This window comes from Eretmochelys imbricata, chromosome 19 (assembly GCF_965152235.1).
Source record: "Eretmochelys imbricata isolate rEreImb1 chromosome 19, rEreImb1.hap1, whole genome shotgun sequence".
Lineage (NCBI taxonomy): Eukaryota > Metazoa > Chordata > Testudines > Cheloniidae > Eretmochelys > Eretmochelys imbricata.
Window position 1 is genome coordinate 9,104,020 of NC_135590.1, and position 21,109 is coordinate 9,125,128.

The 21,109-nt window shown below is 38.2% G+C and overlaps 1 protein-coding gene across 1 annotated transcript in view; it reads left to right on the plus strand.

Annotated features, from left to right (window-relative positions):
• MACO1 (macoilin 1) overlaps nt 1-21,109 on the plus strand; it is a 50,061-nt gene that overhangs the window by 22,320 nt on the left and 6,632 nt on the right. The window contains exons 5-8 of the mRNA XM_077837912.1: nt 2,043-2,221; nt 5,311-5,809; nt 17,849-18,007; nt 19,144-19,326. Coding sequence (XP_077694038.1) covers nt 2,043-2,221; nt 5,311-5,809; nt 17,849-18,007; nt 19,144-19,326 — 1,020 coding nt within the window. The remainder of the gene's footprint in view (nt 1-2,042; nt 2,222-5,310; nt 5,810-17,848; nt 18,008-19,143; nt 19,327-21,109) is intronic.

Consider the following 21,109-nt stretch of genomic DNA (forward strand, 5'->3'; position numbering starts at 1 on the left):
ACCAGCCATTAAACGAAAGGAAATCTAACGCATTTCTAGCTAGATTACTTACTAACTTAACAGGAGTTGTAAGGCTGCATTCCTGATCTGTTCCTGGCAAAAGCGTCACACAGACAGACAAACCCTTTGTTCCCTCCACCGCTTCAGATTTGAAAGCATCTTGTCCCCTCATAGGTCATTTTGGGTCAGGTGGCAGCAAGGTTATCTTAGCTTCTTAACCTTTTACAGGTGAAAGGGTTTTGCTTCTGGCCAGGAGGGATTTTATAGCACTGTATACAGAAAGGTGGTTACCCTTCCCTTTATATTTATGACACATACAATATACATATTTACAGAAAGAGCATATTGGAAAAATTTGTACAGAAATTTTAGCTTGATGTGGGCAAAAGTTTATTGGTGTTACTTGGTTAATTAATACATTTTTCCCTTTGTGAATATCCTGAAGTATCTTTGTGCACAAATAAGGTCTTCAGCTTCTTCCAGGAATAAGGAAGTAAATTTAAATTAAACCAAATTAAGGCCCCTTTAATTCAGAATGAGTTTCCACACACAGATTTAATGCAGTTTAATCTATTTTAAATTCACACCTTTAGTTGATTTGGATTAATTTTCCTGAGTGTCCCCATGAAGACAAGCCCTAACTATATATTGTCCACACTCTGCAATAAATTTCAGGGGTGCTGGAACAAGGGGCCCATGGTCCCATCACTTTTTGCCAGCCATAAGGGTGAGCAACAGGTGTTAGGGGGCAGAGAGGAGCGAGCAGGGGGCAGGGCCTCGGGAGGAAGGGGCAGCATGGGGGTGGGGGCCATGATTCAGGTGCTGATGGCCCCCTTCTCCCCACACGCACACACTTTTAGGGAGCTTCCACCACTTCTGGGTTACAGAAGCTCTTGAGAGGTTTTTTTGCCTTGTAAATTGGATTAAAACATTCCAGCATGTCATCAGAGTTTTAGAACTGTAGCTACAGGTAGCTTTACACAGTGTCGCAAAGATAACATCAGATATTTATGCAAATAATCTTTGCATCTGGCAGTATGTTTGCAACTCAAATTTATTTACATAGTATATCATTACTAAACAGAAAATAAAAATATTTTATAATGGTTAACCTGCTGCAACTGAGTTTGTTTCTGATCTAGGACACCTGAAGTATGTAAAAAGCTGAGTTCCTAGTGAATGTATGTTTAATCCTAGAAAGTCATCAGTGCCATATCATTGCTGGTAGCTTTATTTTAGGGTCTGTTAAGTACTTATATTGGGATAAAGAAACTGATGGGAAGCCTAAAACAAATATTATAAATCCTATAAATATAAAAACTTGCATGGATCTAGTTTATCAGCCTTGATCAGCAGAGTTATATTTTCTGGAAGCAAAGCTATAGATATGGGCATGCCTCTGCGCATTCTTCAAGACCTCTGTTTGGCAGATTATTAGCCTAAATCAATTTAATATGGTTTTATTTGCTAGCAGGTTTCTTTTTTTGCTAGTGGATGAGACTTCTTTCCATTCTCAAATTAAAATAAACACATTTGACATACTCTTATCAAGGGACAGTTTCCCACTGGTTAAGTGTCCTTGTTAGCACAATTAATGGCATGATCTGCTAGCATTCTGTATTGCTCAAATTCCTGTTACTAATAACAATATTTAGGTCTTACATGCTTTACCCCAAGGATATGTAAGTAGTAGTATCCCCATTTTACTGATGTGTGCACTGAAGCGTGAAATAATTTGCCAAAGCCCATATATAAAGTAAGTGGAGAGCTAGGTTTAGAAATCTGAAGTTCCTGGCTCATAGCCCCAGGCTCAAATCTATAGACCATGTTGTCTCTGTTATCTCCTTAGGTGATGTATGTTGCCCAGTCTGACAGTTAAAAGCTGCCTTTGCTTACCAAAATAAATAAGTCACTACATCTTTAATGATGAATATCAGTATAACAAAAGACCTTTTACCGCTGTAGACCATGTCTTTTGTAACCAGATATATTTATAGCATGCTGTCCATCTTATTAACTTGGTAATATGGTCTTCTTTCTAGTATTGGCTATCCTGTTGTGACTTTGGGCTTTGGCTTCAAAAGTTATGTCAGCTACAAAATGCGATTAAGAAAACAAAAAGAAGTGCAGAAAGAGAATGAATTTTACATGCAGCTTCTCCAGCAAGCTCTCCCCCCAGAGCAACAGATGCTACAAAGGCAAGAGAGAGAGGCAGAGGAAGGTAGGTTATACTGACTACATAGTATTTTGCTGCCACCATCAGTAATTAAAAGAAATGCTGTGTGTTGTCAGTTGTTGGCTGCGTGTGTGTGCTCTCTGTATGTTGCACTGGCTCAGCCAGATAGCGGGTACAGCAGACACTTCAATCAAACTTCCCAAGAAGACCACAGACTCAGTTTAGTGGGGAAGGCACTTGGCCAGGTTTATTGCCAACAAAGCACAGTATTAGTCCTCTGTGTGTGCTACAGGTACACTTAATACAGGTATGCCTGTGACAATGGATCAGCTCAGTGAGTGGTGGGACTTTCTGTTCCTTCCCTCCGCCCCCCATCCCAGGGCCAGAAAAGGACACTTGTCCTGCTTACTCCTCTTTTATACACTGAAACAAACAAGTTATGTATTACCCCTCTGACATGGTTAGTTACCACCCTATAGCTTGCACCTGCTTGTTCGATCAAAACATCTCCATCCATTACCCTGTTTTCCTGACCTTATCTTTAGGAGGGATCAGTGTGTCCCTATATCATCTTTGGGAAGTGTGTTTATACCATAACTTTGTATCGGGGTGTTCTGGTATTACCCTTCTGGATCTGCTTACATGAATACATAATGCCTAGTACCTGTTATGAGTGTCTGTGTTTTTGCAACACCAGCATGTTCTTGCCAAGTTTATATACCAGACAGTGAACCTGCAAGCCGGCATTTGTTTTGTAACAGGGCCTGATTCTTGCGCATAGCCTGATTCTTGCTGATTCTGCTTTGTTTGAGCAGGGCCTGATTTTAGTTTGGGCCTTAAGCCTTATACCAGGCCCCTCATGTCTAACGCTTTCTTTCTATTCCATTGTGCATGCTAAAGCAGACCTTCACTAATCCACATCGTTTCTATAATTAACACCAAAAATTCCAGACTCTTCCCACTTCAGATTTAATAACAATATGCTGTAGTGAGTGTATTACTCAGATTTCATTATTTTTACCAAAGAGACTATAATACAAATACTAGTACAATATGAAGAACTATTAATTACAATTGAAAAAAGGTGAAATAAAGTACATTTTGTGACAATTATCCTTGCTTTTTTTTAATTTACTTGCTATTTCCCCAAAGAGAGTTGTGTTTTTTTTAAACAGGTCTCTCAGACATTAATAAGAACTAGCAAAGTCTTTCTGTGTTTATTGAAAACACTTGCATCATTGCCTTGTAGAGGAAAAAAGGGGTCTCAGTTTTAGAAAAAGTTAAATAATATTTCTCATATACCTGGTCTTTTCTGTTCTGATAAATGTAGAAGTTTAAAACTTGGCCTTTCCTCTCTGATTAGCTTGCTTAGAATAACTTTACAATGGCAACAGTTAGTTACTTTTTTATTATGTTTTTAAACAAATGTTCATAACAAAACAGCAGGTGAAATGTACCAAATTCATGGTCCATATTGGTCAATTTCATGGTCGTAGGATTTTAAAAATCATAAATTTTTATGATTTCAGCTACTTAAATCTGAAATGTCACGGTGTTGTAATTGTAAGGGTCTTGACCCAAAAAGAAGTTGTGGAGGGGTCAGAAGGTTACTGTAGGGGGGGTTGCGGTACCTCTACCCTTACTTCTGTGCTGCTGCTAGCGGGGTGCTGCCTTCAGAGCTGGGCAGGTGGAGAGCGGCGGCTGCTGGCCGGGATCCCAGCTCTGAAGCCAAAGCTGCTGCCAGCAGCAGCGCAGGAGTAAGGATGGCCTGGTATGGGATTGCCACCCTTACTTCTGCACTGCTGCTAGCGGGGTGCTGCCTTCAGAGCTGGGAGCACTCTCCAGCCACCCAGCTCTGAAGGCAGTGCAGAAGTAAGGGTGGCAATATTGTGACCCCCCCATATATCCTTTCAACCCCCCTGCAATTCCCTTTTGGGTCAGAACCCCCAGTTTTAAGAAACACTGGTGTCCCCCTGTAAATCTGTATAGTATAGTGTAAAAGTACACAAAAGGTCAGATTTCACGGTCCCTGATGCGCTTTTCATGGCCATGAATTTGGTAGGGTCCTAACCTTTACCAAAAACAGTGTGAAACTAATTTTACGAAATGGAAAAACCAATTTTATAACACATCTTTTTTTAGAAAAGCCTCCATATGAAGTTTCACCTTTTTGTTTTGTATATTGGTCTAGAAGCTTCATGTAGAAAAGGTGTATTACATTAGTGAGTATCCATTGTCTGACTCTGTTGATGGTATTGGGTATGAAGCAGAACAGAGTTTCTAACCACCAGGAATAACTATCATACACTTCCTGGGCTGTCTAACTGCTGTAATAAAATGGAGATCAATTAGACCAGTATACTTACTGGGAATGTTAGACTTGGATATGAACATGAACATTCATCTTAAACCTCTGGAGATCTGTAGTCATTTCATATTCTTAATTAAGATATGTTGGTAAAATCCCCCTTTTCTCCAGATAAAGATAAAATCTTGTCCTCTTTTTAAAAAAACAAGTCTATGAACTTTCAGACTCCTGTCTGACTTTTTTTACCTGGCATCATTACTAGTAACGAGTAAAATTGCGGGGGTGGCTCTTTCTGCCTTTGACAGCACTTTGTGTGTAGTCAGTTTCACAGTTTCCCCTGCTGAGGTCTTGCACTCAGTAACAAAAGAGAGAAATACTTTAAAAATTTTGTAAAACCACACAAAATGGCAGGGGTTGGAGGGGACTTGAGGCAGAGGAATTAAAAGTAGTTTTAGATAGCACAGGTCTTTTAAAATTGATTAGATTTTAAGTTCATTGTCTCTAAATTTTCATCAATTTAGTAGCAACTTTTGTAATTTGGTCAGTTAGTAGTATTTATTCTTTACCCTTTAGAGTAAGTATCTACAACTGAACTTGTTCTTATAGAATTATGTCTGTACCCAAAAATTACCGAGTTTGTTAAAATTAGTTTTTTAAATATCTACGTGTATTTGATATGTTTTTTCCTAAATATAACCTTGATGGTGGTTGTCACTAAAAAGGATTGCCATTTACTTAATGATTTATTTATTTAAAAAATAGATACACAGTTTATTAAAGCCACAGAACAGATTGATTTAATAATCTCGGTTTCTTGCTATTGCAGCAGCCAAAGGATTATCTGATATGGATTCCTCAGTACTTTTGCAACACAATGGAGGCATTCCAGCCAATAAAAAATTATCCACAACATTGCCAGAGCTAGAATATAGAGAAAAGGGGAAAGAAAAGGACAAGGATACCAAGAAACACAACCTTGGAATAAATAACAATATTTTACAACCAGTAGACTCTAAAATACAAGAAATTGAATATATGGAAAACCATATCAATAGTAAAAGATTAAATAATGATCTTGTTGGAAGTACAGAAAATCTCTTAAAAGAGGACTCATGCACTGCCTCATCCAAAAATTACAAAAATGCCAGTGGAGTTGTGAACTCCTCACCTCGCAGTCACAGTGCAACTAATGGGAGCATCCCTTCCTCATCTACTAAAAATGAGAAAAAACAGAAATGCACTAGCAAGAGCCCAAGCACACACAAGGACTTAATGGAAAACTGTATTCCTAATAACCAGCTAAGCAAACCAGATGCACTGGTAAGGTAAGTTTGATATGTTCATTGCCTAACAACCTCTTTCTTTCATCATACTTCTTTTTCAGTAGATTAGAAATCCCTTTTTTAGGAAAACATTAACCAATCAATTTATGGCTTTGTTTGAAAGGCCGCATGGCCTAGTGATTAGACAAATGGACTGGGAGGTGGGTATCTTGTTTCTGTTGCTAACTCTGCTGTTGATTTCCTATGTGAGCGTAAGCAAATCACTTTACTGTGCCATGCCTCAGTTTATCCATCTGTAAAATGGGTACACTCACCTACCTCACAGGGTTGTTGTGAGGCATAATAAAGTGTTTTACCAATCCTTTGATTAAAGGCACTATAGAAGTACAAAGTCACATTACAAATTTATTGAACGCTTTTAATCAAGTTCTGCCCTATATGTCTTTTACTTCTCCAGTGCAGAAAGGGTGGCATGGTACTTGAAAGTCTAATGTTGGAAAGGCTTGCTTTAAAAAAAAATAAAAAATCTTCAGTTCACAGGACTGAATGCAAGTCATGAGCTGCTACGTTATCAAAGGAATATATTCACACTCCACCTGCAAGTCTGTTTTACCTTGTTGGTCTGGATATAGTACACAGAAATTTAATTTCACTGTCTTATGGACTGTAATGATTTGAAAAGTCACATGTCCTTATGGTTGCTAATCTGAGAGTTAAATAAAGATGGAAAGCTTACAGTGCTATTAGTTGGGGTAGAAATGGGAAGTTGCAAACTTCTCATAGAAAATGAACGTGAACCTCTCAAATTCCTGCCCCAAAGGGGAAAAACAGCTCTTCAGCAGTGAACATTGTGCAGCCTGGTGGTGGTATTTTCTACTAGAGTACCTCTGTGTACCTTTCAAGAATGTGCATGGTAAATGGTATAATGCTGTCTTTGATCAAAGATTCTATTTTACTACACAGTGATACAAGCTAATAACAGAACTGAAGTTGTATTTTGCCTGTGTGTATGTTTTCACTGATGTTTCTTTTTTCCACCCCCTGACTATCAGTCTGGGGAAATAACTAAGTCTAACCATACTACAGGGGTTCTCCAACTTTCATAGCATGCAGTATATTTTAATACAGTAATTGTCTCATGGATAGTCTGTTCATTTGTTTCTTACCTCCGATTTGCAGTCAGATAACATCTCTCTGGCAGGTGTCAACATGGAAAAGTAATATTAGGAGAGCATTTTAATGTATTTTTAATGCTATTTAACAGCTGGAACAAGGAAAGACCACAAGTGCCTTGCAAACCATGGAGCGCAGTTCAGGAATCGCTGCTGTAAAATATAATGGAAAAAGTAAATGTTAAAAAATGTGAACTGCTACAGTTGGGTCCCATTGCTACACACACTGCCTATTTGATATCAACCATAGCTGAGTCATGTTGTTGCTATATTTGCAGACATATCAATTACTTCTGTTGCACTGTTTATCAGAACACTTCTAGGGGAAAAAACAGCAAGAGGGCCATGTTTGCTGTTGATTTGTAAAAAGTGATATCCTGCTATTGAACAACAAAGACCTTCTTTCCCTTAAAAAAGTAAACAAACAAAAAAGACCAAAACCTAATGTAAAGATAACACCTGCTGCAAGCCCTTTACATATTATGTGTAAGCACTGAGGCCTAGAATAACTGTCAGTTGTAATTAAGCCAAAACGAGCAGAGAGCAGCAAATTTGGTATCATGTAGTAGGCAAAAGAGTAGTAAGTGACTCCTCTTCAAACACTGAATGCTCTGTGGTAAAAGATTAGTACCAGAAGACCCTCTGTGTAGCTTCTGTGGAAATCCATATAAATATCTTATTGTTGCTGCCTTGTTAGCAAATAGAAAATCAAAGTTCTTTGTGTGAGCTCTGTGTGCCACTGCAGATCCATCTGAAGAAAAGAAAACAGCATGTAATTGGGATGGAACAGGGATAGGGACCTGTTAGAATAAGTCTGTAGCACCTTTATGCCTTCTCCCTTGCCTCTCTCTTCCTCCCCCCACCCCATCTCACTGTTAGCATCTCCTTTTTCTTTTTTGTAGTGTTGCATGCTCATTGGTCTAACTTCAGCAAGTCCTTGTTGGGTAATTTAATTGGCAAGTCAGGCTCACACTTTCCCTGCAGGAACCTTTAGGTAATTGGAATTTTGACTCTAGTTTATCTCTGAAGATTCACAGTATGTGGATACAATTACTTCTATGAAAATACCCTTTTCACTTCTGATAATGATTATATCCACTAATTGGCATACCTTCTGCCGATTCATATGGCTTCTTCTCATTTCTCTACTTGAAATATTCAGATCAATTCTCACTTACAGTATCTGCAGAATAACTGCATGAATTAGCTAGCTTCTGGGTTGCTTAAACTTACTTGGGAAGCAAATTCAGCCCTGTGTTAATGGGATGCAGATGGCAATGCCATCAGTAGAAGTTGTGCCTATATAGTCCAGACAAAGATCAGATAACTCTTCTGCTCACTGAGGAAAAGAAGAGAGCTGGTCAATGTCCCTAATGTCACAATTAGAGCTGAGTGAATAATTTTCTTTCTTTTTTTTCTGAAACAAAAACACTGAAAAAAATTAGCTAGGGTCAAATGAAACATTTCAGATGTTGATTTGAACTCTTTTGAAACATTTCACTTTGACGCTTCTGAAATTGTTGTTTGCTGGGAGAGAGAGGTTGGCAAAAATTCAACCCAAATTTGAAATAATTTCAGTGCCACAAAAATGCCTCTTTTTTTGGGGGGGGGGGGGATTTATTATTTGCTGAAAAAATGTTGCCTGGCTCTAGTCACAATTCCACTATTTACCAATGAACTGATCATAGGGACCAAGAAAAGAGAAGAGCGGTACCAATTCTCCACATTATAGTTTGGCCTGCCAGCCTGTGTATGAAAATATTTTTATTCTGTATGTGTCCATGAGGGGCCAGATTTAAGATACAAAATATTTTAATGTGTCTAAATATATGTTGAGATTCTTATATACTGGGCCACAGATGTTAGTTTGCGTCAAGTTGTCGTGATTACATTGAGATTTTAAAATACTAATTTTCTGTTTGCTGCTGCTTGATATTATTATTACCAATGTAAATAACTGGAACAATGCATCAGTTATTGCTTCTATTTAGACTATCAGTGTAACTCCTAGTTTACATTGGGTCTCTGACTAATGTGTGTCTTTAGATACATACAAAAATTTGTTTTTTGAAAAAATTTTCCATGTGGAGGGATAGAGTTTAATTTAAATTAAACTCAAGCTGTTTATTTTCACTTGTCACTGCCCTTGTTCCTATATTGTAAAGCATTTATTCATTGTTTTCTCCACTTTAAGTGGCATTAATTACTGAACTTCTAACTTGTGTGGTTAAATTTAGACTCTAGTCTAAAAAGCAACTATAAAAAAATGCAGTGTGAGGTTCCATGTTTGTCTCAGTGATTGCTGATCAAATCTGTTCTGTTTTCAAATAAAAAGATGCTTTTCATAACATTCAAACTCACTCTAGGATCTCCAAGCCAAGTTGTGTTCTTTTTTTGTTCACAAATATGGCCCTAAACTAACTGAGCCGTATTAGATGTAGTTAAAGTTCCCATTATGGTGGCTGTTGAAACAAGATTATTGTTGGTTCTTCAGATACAATAAATATGAATCCCTAAAATGCCATTTTTAGATTTACTTTTCAGAGTAAAACTACATGCTCTATAATATTTTCTCTAAGTTGATATTGCATGGTATGCTACAATATTTAAAAGGGCAATATCAAGTAATTTTTTTTAGTAGCTTAATTTTTTTATGCATATTGTTAGCCCTCTCTGAAGGCAGGACATTTTTTTTGTTCTTTGGTGTATTAAGTTAATAAAAAGAAGCAGGGAAAGCAATTAATAAACTCGGAAGATTTTATCTAGTTAAAATAATGTTTAAGTAGGTCAAATGTTGACATGGAACTGAAAGTTATGTCACATTAAGAGAAGTGAAACTTTCCTTGTTTATGTGAAGACAGTTTGCCCGAACTTCTCTGAAAACTGACAAAAAATAACTAACTAATTTGTTAACGCTTCAGTTTTTGTTCCCAAAGAAACCACTTGATTTCAAATAGTTCACTTTGGTACATAAGCGAACCAAAGCTCAAATACGATACTGAAATGTAGAACCTAATTGCCATCTTTCAAAAATGGGGGTTGTATTTTATTCTTATAAAGAAGGTTTTCAATTTCAATTTATGTATGTGAAACTTATTGTATGAAACTACAGAGATAGTCTTCACTGTTAACTATTTTAGTACTTGTACTTTTCTGGATAAGGAGTTATAGTTCCCTTTTCTTAAAAATGTGTCATTAGGTGTTGCAATTAACATTTCTTTGGCTAATGAAAGGGAATGGTTGTGGTTCAGCTAGCTACAGCAGAGGGATTCTGGGGGTTTAATCCTGGCAGTGGCATTTGTCAGGTCTGCGACACCAACTTCTCTCTGCCTCAATCAGTAAAATGGAGATATTCCCAATCTCTTGTGGATGTTGTGAGATCTGTTTTATGTTTGTAAAAGAACTTGAAATCTTTGTATTTCTGTAGCAACTTTCATCCAAACTGTTCATTTTACATCGTTCTATTAATCAGGCCAATGGAGAAACAGAATCTGGTACCTCTTTACACATCATAGACTCAGATAATTTCCTAATGGCTACCAGAGCAAGCTAGTTTAGCATCCTGTATCTTCTCACTATCCATTCTAGGGGACAGGCAAGTTTTCCCTCCATTTTATGGATTTGGACTGTGTTACAAGTACAAATCATGATCATAGCTAAAGCTTTCGTTCTTCTGTAGTGCAAAAAGGACCAGAAAAGCTGGGGTTTGCCACAACAAGATGCCTCTTTGTAATGATCACAACTTGCTGCTGGCTATTTGCATGCAAAAAGAGAGCCTCTAAAAGCGCAGCTTGACAGAAATGTTGACATCCACTGAAGTGCTGTCTCCTGGCTTATGAAGTATTGAACCCAGAGAAGCAGCTTACTGTTGCATTAGTTATCCTTGTGGGTATCTTTGAATTCTTCAGGTAATTGGGCTACATTTGTACATAGGGGAATATTTGTGGAGCAGGGCATGGCTCATGCCCTTTCTTCCTCCCTGTTCTCACAAGACTTGGGGTTACCCTTAGAGCAAAACTTGAAGGTGTTAAGGTAAATATATTTTCCTGTATTTTAGCTCTAGATTTTTTCCCCATTTTCTATAGCACACTAATGTCCCCAGAGCTTCTGAGCTTATTTTTTCCACACTGCTGCCTGTCTGTCTGAAGTAGCTTTAACATACCCCAGAAGGCTTTTATCCCTTCAGTTACAGTAGGGGACATCCTCAAAGCCTACTGAGGTATAATAGGACTAAGGCAGGCAAGAAAAATAAACCGGCTCAGGAGCTCTGGGAACATACATTGGAAATCGGGGAATGGAAGGAGGTAATTCGATCTGGAATAAAGTGAAGAGTTTATAGCTGGGAGTAGAGTTGGGGTCAACATAAAGAAGGGGGTCTAAGTGTTAGGTAGCAGCATTTGTGGAGCCAGGTGCTGGCTGACACGCAAGTTGTTTACAGCTGTGTCACCCTTTCCTTTCAACTCCCATATGTTCAAATGTTCTAGCCAGAGGGATGGTTTGGATCCTGTGATTGGCCTAAAACTGTGTTTATCCACCTAACATTGCCTTCCTGCCTTTCCATTTTTACAAGCTACTGCAATATGCACAGTTTCTTCCCCCAAAATGGGATTTGACCCACTTGGGTCCTGTAGTCTCTTTATATTTGGGAGTGGACTGTCCTAACATGTAAATAAAAGAGGTCAAAAACGTCTAACAATGCCATAGGTCCGCAGTTCTCAAACTTCATTGCACCGTGGCCCCCTTCCGACATCAAAATTTATAACACAACCCCAGTAGGAGGGATTGAAGACTAAGCCCCAGCACCCCGGGCGGGGGCCAAAGCTGAAGCCCAAGGGCTTCTGCCCTGGGCGGGGGCACGAACCTTAGCCCTGGGTGGTGGGACTCAGGTTTTGGCTTCAGCCCCGGGAGCTTGGGCTTCAGACTTGCTGGGGCCCAGGGCCAACACCAGCCTTGGCGACCGCATTAAAATGGGGTCCTGGGCCACTTTGGGGTCCTGACCCACAGTTTGAGAACTCCTGCCATAGGTAAAGGAAGAGGGCTATCTTTGCCTCTTGCTCTTTTTTTTTTTTTTTTTTTTTTATGACCTCCTTTACTCCAACTAGTGTTGGAGTGGTGCTTTTACTGATAGTACAGATTCTCAGTTGTGACAAATCCTGAAGAAGATTCCGTTGCAGACTAGGAACCTAAATTTAACAAATAGATTTTACAAAAAGACTTTTTAGGTTTTGTAGGTTTGGGGAAAAGATGGGTTCAGTGCTAGTGGGATGGTCCGTGTTAGATCAGAAATAGAGTTCTTCCACATTTTGAGAAGACAAATGTGGGAATGGGAGACAGCTGTGTGAGTTCATACAGAGGCAGAAAAGAGTAGGGGTGGGAGGGAGTAGGTAGATGGGAAGGCATGAGGGAACTTCTTTCCACATCTTCTTATATTAAATACACAGTTTAGTGCTGAAGTGTTGTCATTCTTGCCTGACATTTTGAATACTTGATCATTTGCACTTACTCCGGATTTGTCAGTCTCAGAGATTTAGGCAGGGAATAAGCCATAATGAAGTTTAAGATTTTCTTTCTGATATTTCTCCCAGGTACAATATTTGTACTTTTTTGGGGGGGAGGATGGGGGGGGGGGGTTAGCATGTACCACTTGGGAAAGGAAGACGAATCCTAGTAGGCTGTTCCACATCAAGAAACCTGACAGATTCTTGACAGTAATTTCAACCTTTTGGATAACATACAACACAGTTAAAAATGTGTTTGTATCTGTTCATAAATATTACATTCAAATATTTAATTAAAAAATCCATTGAACAGTCCAAAGATGGTTTGGTAACAAATTTCAGTTTTGGGTTACATTTTATGCATAATATCTTAGCCTGGCTCACGAGCTGAGGTGTTTTTTTTTTTAATTAAAGGTATTCCTATGATCCTTTTATATAACTTCCTTGACACTCCTTCTGCCAAACCATGGACTATTCAAAAACAGCACAACCTTTTGAATTGCTGACCACTTAGAGCAATTCTGACTCTACCTTTTGTTCTAAACAGAACTAAGGTTTCTGTCTCAATTCTGTCTGTAACTGTTTGGTATATAGAAAATGCTCAAGGAAACCACTTATGACAGCATATTACTTGTAGTGGGGAAACTTCAACTTAGTGTAATCATATTGATTGTTTTAAAGTGATAGCATTACTGCAGGGAATATTTATGACAGCAGGTTAGGCAAGAAAAGGAACATAATAAAAAGTCTCATAACACTAGGTAGAAGAGCATTTCAGAGTTTGTGACTGAGTCTTTTTATTATTTTTTTTTGTTTGTTTTTTGGGGGGACTTTATTTTTACATCGTGTTAATGAGTGTAAGATGCCCAGGTGCTTAGAGATTTTGGTAATGTGTAAAGTGAGTAAATAAACTAAGCAACAAGGGATTTTATGCACTAAATGGGTGTAAATATCCAGGAGCCTTTGTCTGAAACAGAGTTATTTTTCAGATCATCCTCTTTTATTTGAAATAAGTATGGAAAGACATCTAATCTTGGGGTGATGGGCTGATGAACTGTTTTAGTATCTGGGATCAAGAAATTGTATCTTGCAGGATCAGGCCTCAGACAAGGAACCCAGAGTGGTAACCAATCTGCAGTTAAGCCCTTATTTTAAAAGTAATTATGTTTCAAGATGATTTGCTGCTTGTACAGCAACAAAAGGAATTGTGCTCTATAAGTCATTTTTTTTTTTTCCTTGTTGGTTTCCTGGTTTACTGGGAAAACACAGTAGGGAAAAAACGTGCAGGGGACCTAAGCAGAAACTAGTGTAGTGGAAAAAATAATGCTGTCTGATTGGGTCATTCATCATTGCAACAATAGTACAAAGTACTGTGGGGCATAGAGACAGAGCACAAGCCTGTCTCTAACTTCTAACAGCAAAAATACCTCTCTGCTATTGCCCTGGTTTACCTTGATAATGTGTTTTGTTTTGGGGAGAGGGAGAATTTTAAAAATCTTGTATTCCCCTTGGAAATGATTTATTCCCCCTGTACATAGGGAAGAACTTTATATACTGGCTCTCTACGTGAGAAAATGTATAAGCTAGAAATGTTTGTTTGATTAGACTTTGTAAGATGGATGGGCCCTCAGTTGATGCTAGGGAAAACAAGAAATGGGGGGAAGGGGGGAGGGTTTGAAATGAAACAGTTTTTCTTTTGTGCTGATGTTGGGTTTAATATTTCAGGAAATGTGGTATCCAGGTTTCTTAGTATGGTGGTTTTCTCACATTGTGACAAGATATTAACTTTCCATTATAATGAGATTTTTAATTGTACATTTTAGATGCTCTTGTGACTGCTATAGCAAGTTTTTATTTTCTCTGTAAATTGCATTAATAGTGCTTAAACCTAGAGCTGAGGTTACAATAAAATACAGTATAATGAAAGGGGATAGTTGTAATCTGTTTTTTAAAATGTTGCCCAGATTATTTTTTAAAATAGTTTTTCAGTCAATTCTTTTGTAATTGATGCATTCCCCTGGGATTTTATCAGCCATTGACTTTAAAGAAGCTTGCATTCCTCTTTATACTGTTTTGTTCTAACCATTCCAGGTTCCTGCACTACTGATTTTTATCTACCATCTTTCAAGTCTGTGGCCATGATCTTTGGACGCTTTGGTCATAGTAATGTTTTTAATATTGATAATTCTGTTTCATGCATGAATACTCTCCATAACTTTCTGGAATTCCTAATTTGTGCTTGGAGGTTTCCATTACATGGCAATCCATTACATTAAAAACACACAATGACGGAGTTTTTCAGAAGCATTTTAAGTCTCTCAGAGCAGGAACTGAGAGTTAAGGACTCCTAGATTCTATTCCTGACAATACCATAGGCTCAATGTGCTATGTCTGGCAAGTCACTGAACCCTTTGTGCTTCAACTTTCCAACTGTAAAATGGGTTTAATAATCTAATTGGCTTACATGGAATTTACAGGACTTAGTTGTTAAAATGTTTGAATCTCAGATGGTGGGCACTCAAGACAATATAAAAATATTTTAATTTGAGTCCATGAGAGTGGGGGAGGTCAGTCATCTAATCTAATTATTTGGGCACCCTTCTGGTGAAAGATTTAATCCTATCCATTGACACATCACTAATGGTTTGAGTGTTCATATGGAAAGGTTTCATGGTCAAAAGTTCTTGGCTCCTTCAGATTCTCAGTGGCTTAATAGTAAGGTTTCCGAGTAGGCTGCGTTTTGTGATTGCTGAGAGAGGAAACAATTTTGCAGAGTAAGAAACTCAGTGTTTTAAGTATAGTGAATCCAAGCAGCACCATCAGCTTTTAAACACTAATATTCTGCTGGACCATAGTTCATTGGACTATGTTTCACCTCAGTGGGCCTTACAGACCTTTCTTAGGCAATAGGGACTCCCAGAGTTGGATCAAAATTTTGTTTCTCTGAAGTTTAATCTCACCAGCTTGTTGGCTGGTAATGAATAACTTAATGAAGGGCAGACTTTTGTCAGATCTCAAGAAGAATTACCCCAAGCCCTTTAAGCTCCTTTAGTATAAAAGGAACTGTGTTTGAGCCTTTGGAGCCCACTTGTAAACTTAACTGCCAAGTCCCTGGCTCCAAAAAGCTTATGCTACAAACACCCTCCACATGAAACACAAAGTAGTGATGAGAGCTTTATGGGTATGTCCTTGTGTCCAGTTTTAAGTGAGAGCTTGACTCGGGTATTTAAAGGTGGAACTCTGGTTCATACTCTCAGTTTAAAAAAATACATTCCCACGAGAGTCCATGAATGTGGTTCCATCTGTGGATGGACACTCCAGCCTCCTTCAATAATAGGTTCCAGTTAATAGCTTTAGATATTAATGGTCATGGGACTTGAAAAACTGACACGCTCACCATCTCCTGAGCAGGAAGTCCTCAGATCTGTTTACGTTCCTTCCCTTCCTTCTTTTTGGCCCACTTTGTATATGTTCTGTACTGGTCTTGCAGCCTACTGCTTTCTTTTCAGCTTTATTTGGACCCAGCCCTGCAACTCTCCAAATGTGGAACTTCCATTGCAGCCAGGTGGCTTTTCATATACAGGCAGCTTTAGGAATTGGGCTTAATGTCAATGTCAATACTTCTGTTGCTGTAAAACTACTTGTACTGTGACCTCTTGTTCATTCACATGTAACCAGACCAGTCCTATCTACCTGGGAATCAAGGTTAAAGACACACTCCTTGGGTATTTGGAACAGTTGATGGATGAAGTGCCCCCATCCCTCCCCCCCAAAAAAGCATACAAAAACCAAGAACTCCACAGTTAAGAAGGCATTCCAGATTTAAGACATGGTCTGAGCACCAAACAGGAAGTTAAAAACTCCAAGTTCTAATCCCAGTTGTGACATTGATTCCATTTGTGTCATTGGAGGAGTCAGTTAACCTTTCACAACAAAGCTGTCTGTAAATGGTGTGTATTAATGCTTCACCTTATGAGGGCATTGTGAACCTTAATGGTAGTGCTTTGAATAGATAATTAAAGTGCTAGATCATCAGTTCTTGGGGAGAGCTGGTATACCCTATTACTAGCCCAAGAGGTGTTAAAGATGGGATTTCAGTATTTGCTATGAATTTCTCGATTTTTATACAGTTGTGGTTAAGATGAACTCGTAATGTTCTGGTATAATGAACAAATTTGCTTACAAATGTATACAAAGTAAAGAGTGAGATTCTTTCAGGGTTCATAATTGCAGCTTTTAGAGGCTGGTGTATTGCATACCATTCTGTTCCTCTAATAACTTCAAAGCAGTAAAAGAGGAAGGTAGCTGATCAGAATTTTTACTGATTTTTTTTTTTTTCCGCTCAAATAATTCTTCAATCATTAAGGTGTTTTCCAAATGGGATTTACCAAATTTACCCAACCATTAATTTGTCTGCATCATTCATTTCACATCTTCTGTTAAAAATTCTGAATATACTGTATTTAGATATCTAGTTTAGTATAGGCATCAAAACATCAGCTGAGAAAATAGGATGGAAGTCTTGAAATGTCTTTTCACTTCTAATTTACTCTTTTCATTGGTTAAAACTAACTTGTTTGCATTTTGTAGTTTAACAAATTACGGGAGAGTGACGGAAGGGACTTCGTAATACGGTTTTATCAAGTAATCAGTGCAGCACGTTTATTTTTGGATGTTTTCACCTAAGCAACTATAGTAAACACAGTAAAACTTAATACATGCATTCTCAATGCATATGGTTTTAGGAAACTAACAGGAATGACATAATGTCTCTAAAGTTACCATATTTGGAATAGTGGCATCTTAGAGACTAATTCCGTAGGATTTGTGTTACAGCGTCACGGTACTTTGTGTGAGGAAACTAGAATACACATGCTACTTTTTGTCAGGATAAATATAAAATTGAAAAAGTTATGAATGTTTATACTGTTTGAGAAGGGAAAAGGAGATTTATCTGTTTGTTGAAAAAAATAGGGATCTTTATTACCGTGCATTTTAAAGATGTAATTCCTGAGGATGGTACTCTGTATCTGTCAATGTAAAAATGTCATACAATACCCCTGTAATGTTGTATATGGGCTGTACTTAATAAGGATACTTATGTTTTTGTTCGGTATCATAGTTGTGCAGTGGTGGTTTATAGGAAAATAAAATTGACAGATTTTTGCTTGCAACCTAAATTGCACATAAAATAGCAAAGGATGACAAAGGATAGGGAAGAGAGGGTATGGCGGGACAAGGGTTACACACAATGGAATATCAGGAGGGATGTTTACTGTGTTTTTTTTTTATTTTATTTTATTTTTTAAATTGTAAACTTAATATAAAAAATTGGGCCTTGGGAAGGTTGGGGAGTTACAGTTGAAATTCTCTCTCTTTTTTTTTTTTTTTAATGCTTTTCCTTATCTTAGGTTGGAACAAGATATTAAAAAGTTAAAGGCTGACCTGCAGGCAAGCAGGCAAACTGAACAGGAACTGCGGAGTCAGATCAGTTCTCTGACTAGCACAGAGCGGGGAATTCGATCTGAAATCGGACAGCTCCGACAAGAAAATGAGCTGCTTCAGAACAAGTATGTTTTGCTACAGAACTGTGTACAGACTATGAACCAAGCAAATGCAGCATGTTCTGCTTTGTTAAAGGCTGGCAGCATACTAACCTGGATACCGGGGCAAATCCTATTTACCTTACTTTCTCACTGGTGCTCCCAGGGTTCATATATGAGTCAGCATAACCTTATTAGAATAAGGCAAGCAGGATTTGTCCCTTTTATCTTCAAGGCATCTGATTTATTTAATCATAGGGCAATTTTATTAGAAAGTGGAAATGTGGCTTTCGAAATGTAGCCTTATCATTTTCAATTCTAGTTGAAGATGACACATTTCTAAAACTCCTATAAACTCTCTATCAAAAAGTTTTCCTCAGTGAAATTGGTAACCTGTCTTCCCTGCTGTGCCCTCTCATGTTAGAATAGTCTTTCAGCATAAAGTAAGTTTAAAAAAACAAATACGCTCAACCAGGAAGTTAAGGTTTTATACTGTTCAAAATTGGCCATCATATAAACATTTCTTGCCCTCACCTTAAAGGTATTTGAAGCTCTTTGCAAGCAACATAGATTACATGAGTTTTCCAAAGAATTAAAGAGCTTTATTTTGCCTTCACCATTTACACTTTTGAAGTGACATTGAAAATATATGTACAGAAATGTCTTAAGAGATTGCTTTAAAGGTCATACAACTCATTTTACTTCCTCTTTTGTAGTAGCCTCATAGAAGTCTGAAAGCTTTTCCATACAGATATTATCTTTATTTGTCAAATAAGAATTCTCCTGTTTTTTCCAGTGGTGATGAAATCAAACACAGTACCTTTTCGTCCTGGTATCATTGGGGCCAATCATGCATCTATTCAAGCCAATGGGAGTTTTGTCATTGACAAGAATGGTGGCAGCACCCCTTTTATTGAAGTAGTAATAACAACCAAGTACATGGTTTCTGCTTTCAGCACACCCACTATTAAAATTATTCCAGCACTCCTGCCAATAGGAGTTTAGAATGCGCAGGATTGCCAATAGACACACAGCACCTCCTAAGATGGGTCCAATGTATACTGCTGCAGAGACTATGGAGACAGTTCTCAGCATTGTGCTGTTGACTTGTGAATCTTCAGTATCAGAAGCTATTAACAAAGCATATACCTATTATTCCTCAGATTACATAATGCTGTACAAATGAAACAAAAAGACAAGCAAACCATCAGCCAGTTGGAGAAAAAACTGAAAGCAGAGCAAGAGGCACGAGCCTTTGTAGAAAAACAGTTGATGGAGGAAAAGAAAAGAAAGAAGTTGGAAGAAGCAACTGCTGCACGTGCTGTTGCATTTGCTGCTGCTACCAGGTACTTACCTCTATTTTATTCTCTGGGTTTGTCTCCACTTACTATGGATCGACGCTGCAGCGATTGATCCATCGGGGGTCAATTTTAGTGGGTCTAGTGAAGACCCGCTGAATTGACTGCAGATTGCTCTCCCGTCGACTCCGATACTCCACCGGAACGAGAAGCATAGTTAAATCAATGGGTAGGGTGACCAAATGTCCCAATTTTTGGGTCTTTTTCTCACATAGGCACCTATTACCCTCCACCTCCTGTCCCGATTTTTGACACTTGCTATCTGGTCAGCCTATCAATGGGAGAGTTTCTCCCGTCGACCCAGCGCAATGTAGACACCACAATAGTTCAACCTAAGGTACGTCAAATCCAACTACGTTATTCACGTAGCTGGAGTTGTGTAACTTAGGTTGACTTAGCCTCGTAGTGTAGACCTGCCCTACCTTTTGCTTTAATAGGCTTTTCTTTGGGATTGAAGAAACTGAAAAGGCTTTAGATTATTCCACGCACAAAAGCAAGATGTCCTTTGATAGAGAGAGAGAGTCAGATATTAAAGGGACACCATCAACTTAAAGATCTCACTTTGTGTGCTTTTTTTTCAGCAGTGGCTAAAGTTAAAAGTAATGTCTAAGGCCCCAGTCCTGCAACTGGTTTGCATAGCAGATCCCTGCAAATACATGGAGCATAAAATCAGTGAGGCTCTATGTAGGCACAGGGGTCCACCCATGTAGAGCAACTTGCAAGATTGGGGCCAAAGATTCCTACAGTTGCAAGATGAAAGGGCAAAATATTTTCCCTGATTTATTCATTTTGTTTATATGGTGCATTAAACTGCACTTCCGTGTGAGCATTTTTACAGTTTCCTCTGAATATACAGTTTGCCCTGTCAGTTGTGGGCCCTTTCACAAAGCAAAAGGGAAGAGAAATACATGATTAAAAATAGGAAAATGTGGTGTGAGAGAAAATGGCCAGGGGCATGGGATGTGTGATGACGGATGTAAAAACTGACTTTTTTAGCTATTATTAAATAGACCAGATTTCTTGTTGGTGGTGCCCCTTTTAAGTTGCAAACCATAACAAACTTGCTAGCTTATCACTATATTTTCTTTGTTTGAAGAGAACTTCTTTTGTTTTAGGATTTATATAGTTTATGAAAGGAAGAATATTTGTTTTTATAAATTGATTCTGAAAATAATTAAAATATTTTACGTAAATCCCACTATGTTTTCACTTATTTTGATCTTAGGTGTGCAGAGTACTATCTTACTATAACTCTTACATGAGCTTGGTTTGTATGTAAAAAGTAATTTACATATTGACCTTTGGCATATGTTAATAGAGTATTTAATGGGAAATTGCTTTTTTTCTGAAGGTAAAAAAACCACAAAGGGAATCGTTGCACACATTCAAGAAAGCACCGTTGGTCAGAGGTTCAGTGGTGCTCTACTTGTGCTCTCATTCGTTTTTTGAAGAACTATCTTGCTAAATTGAAGCTGGCCTCTAGCTTGCTAAATGTCCAAGAAAAGTTTGGTGTGAATAGGGTAATTGCCAAAGCAATTGACTGTAATTGCATGGCCTACTCCATCTTCACTTAAAATATAGAAAATGTGTTGTTGTAATCTATCATGTAGGGATGGATGAGGGGGAGGAAAGAAGTGGTAGTATATTGGCAGATTCTTTGAGATGAGCTAAAAGTAAATCTTTGATCATTTGGGACTTCTGGTCTCTGGGTTGGAGACAATTGAGTGAGTCACTGAGATATCGCACTTAGTCCCTAAGGGTCAGATCCTGT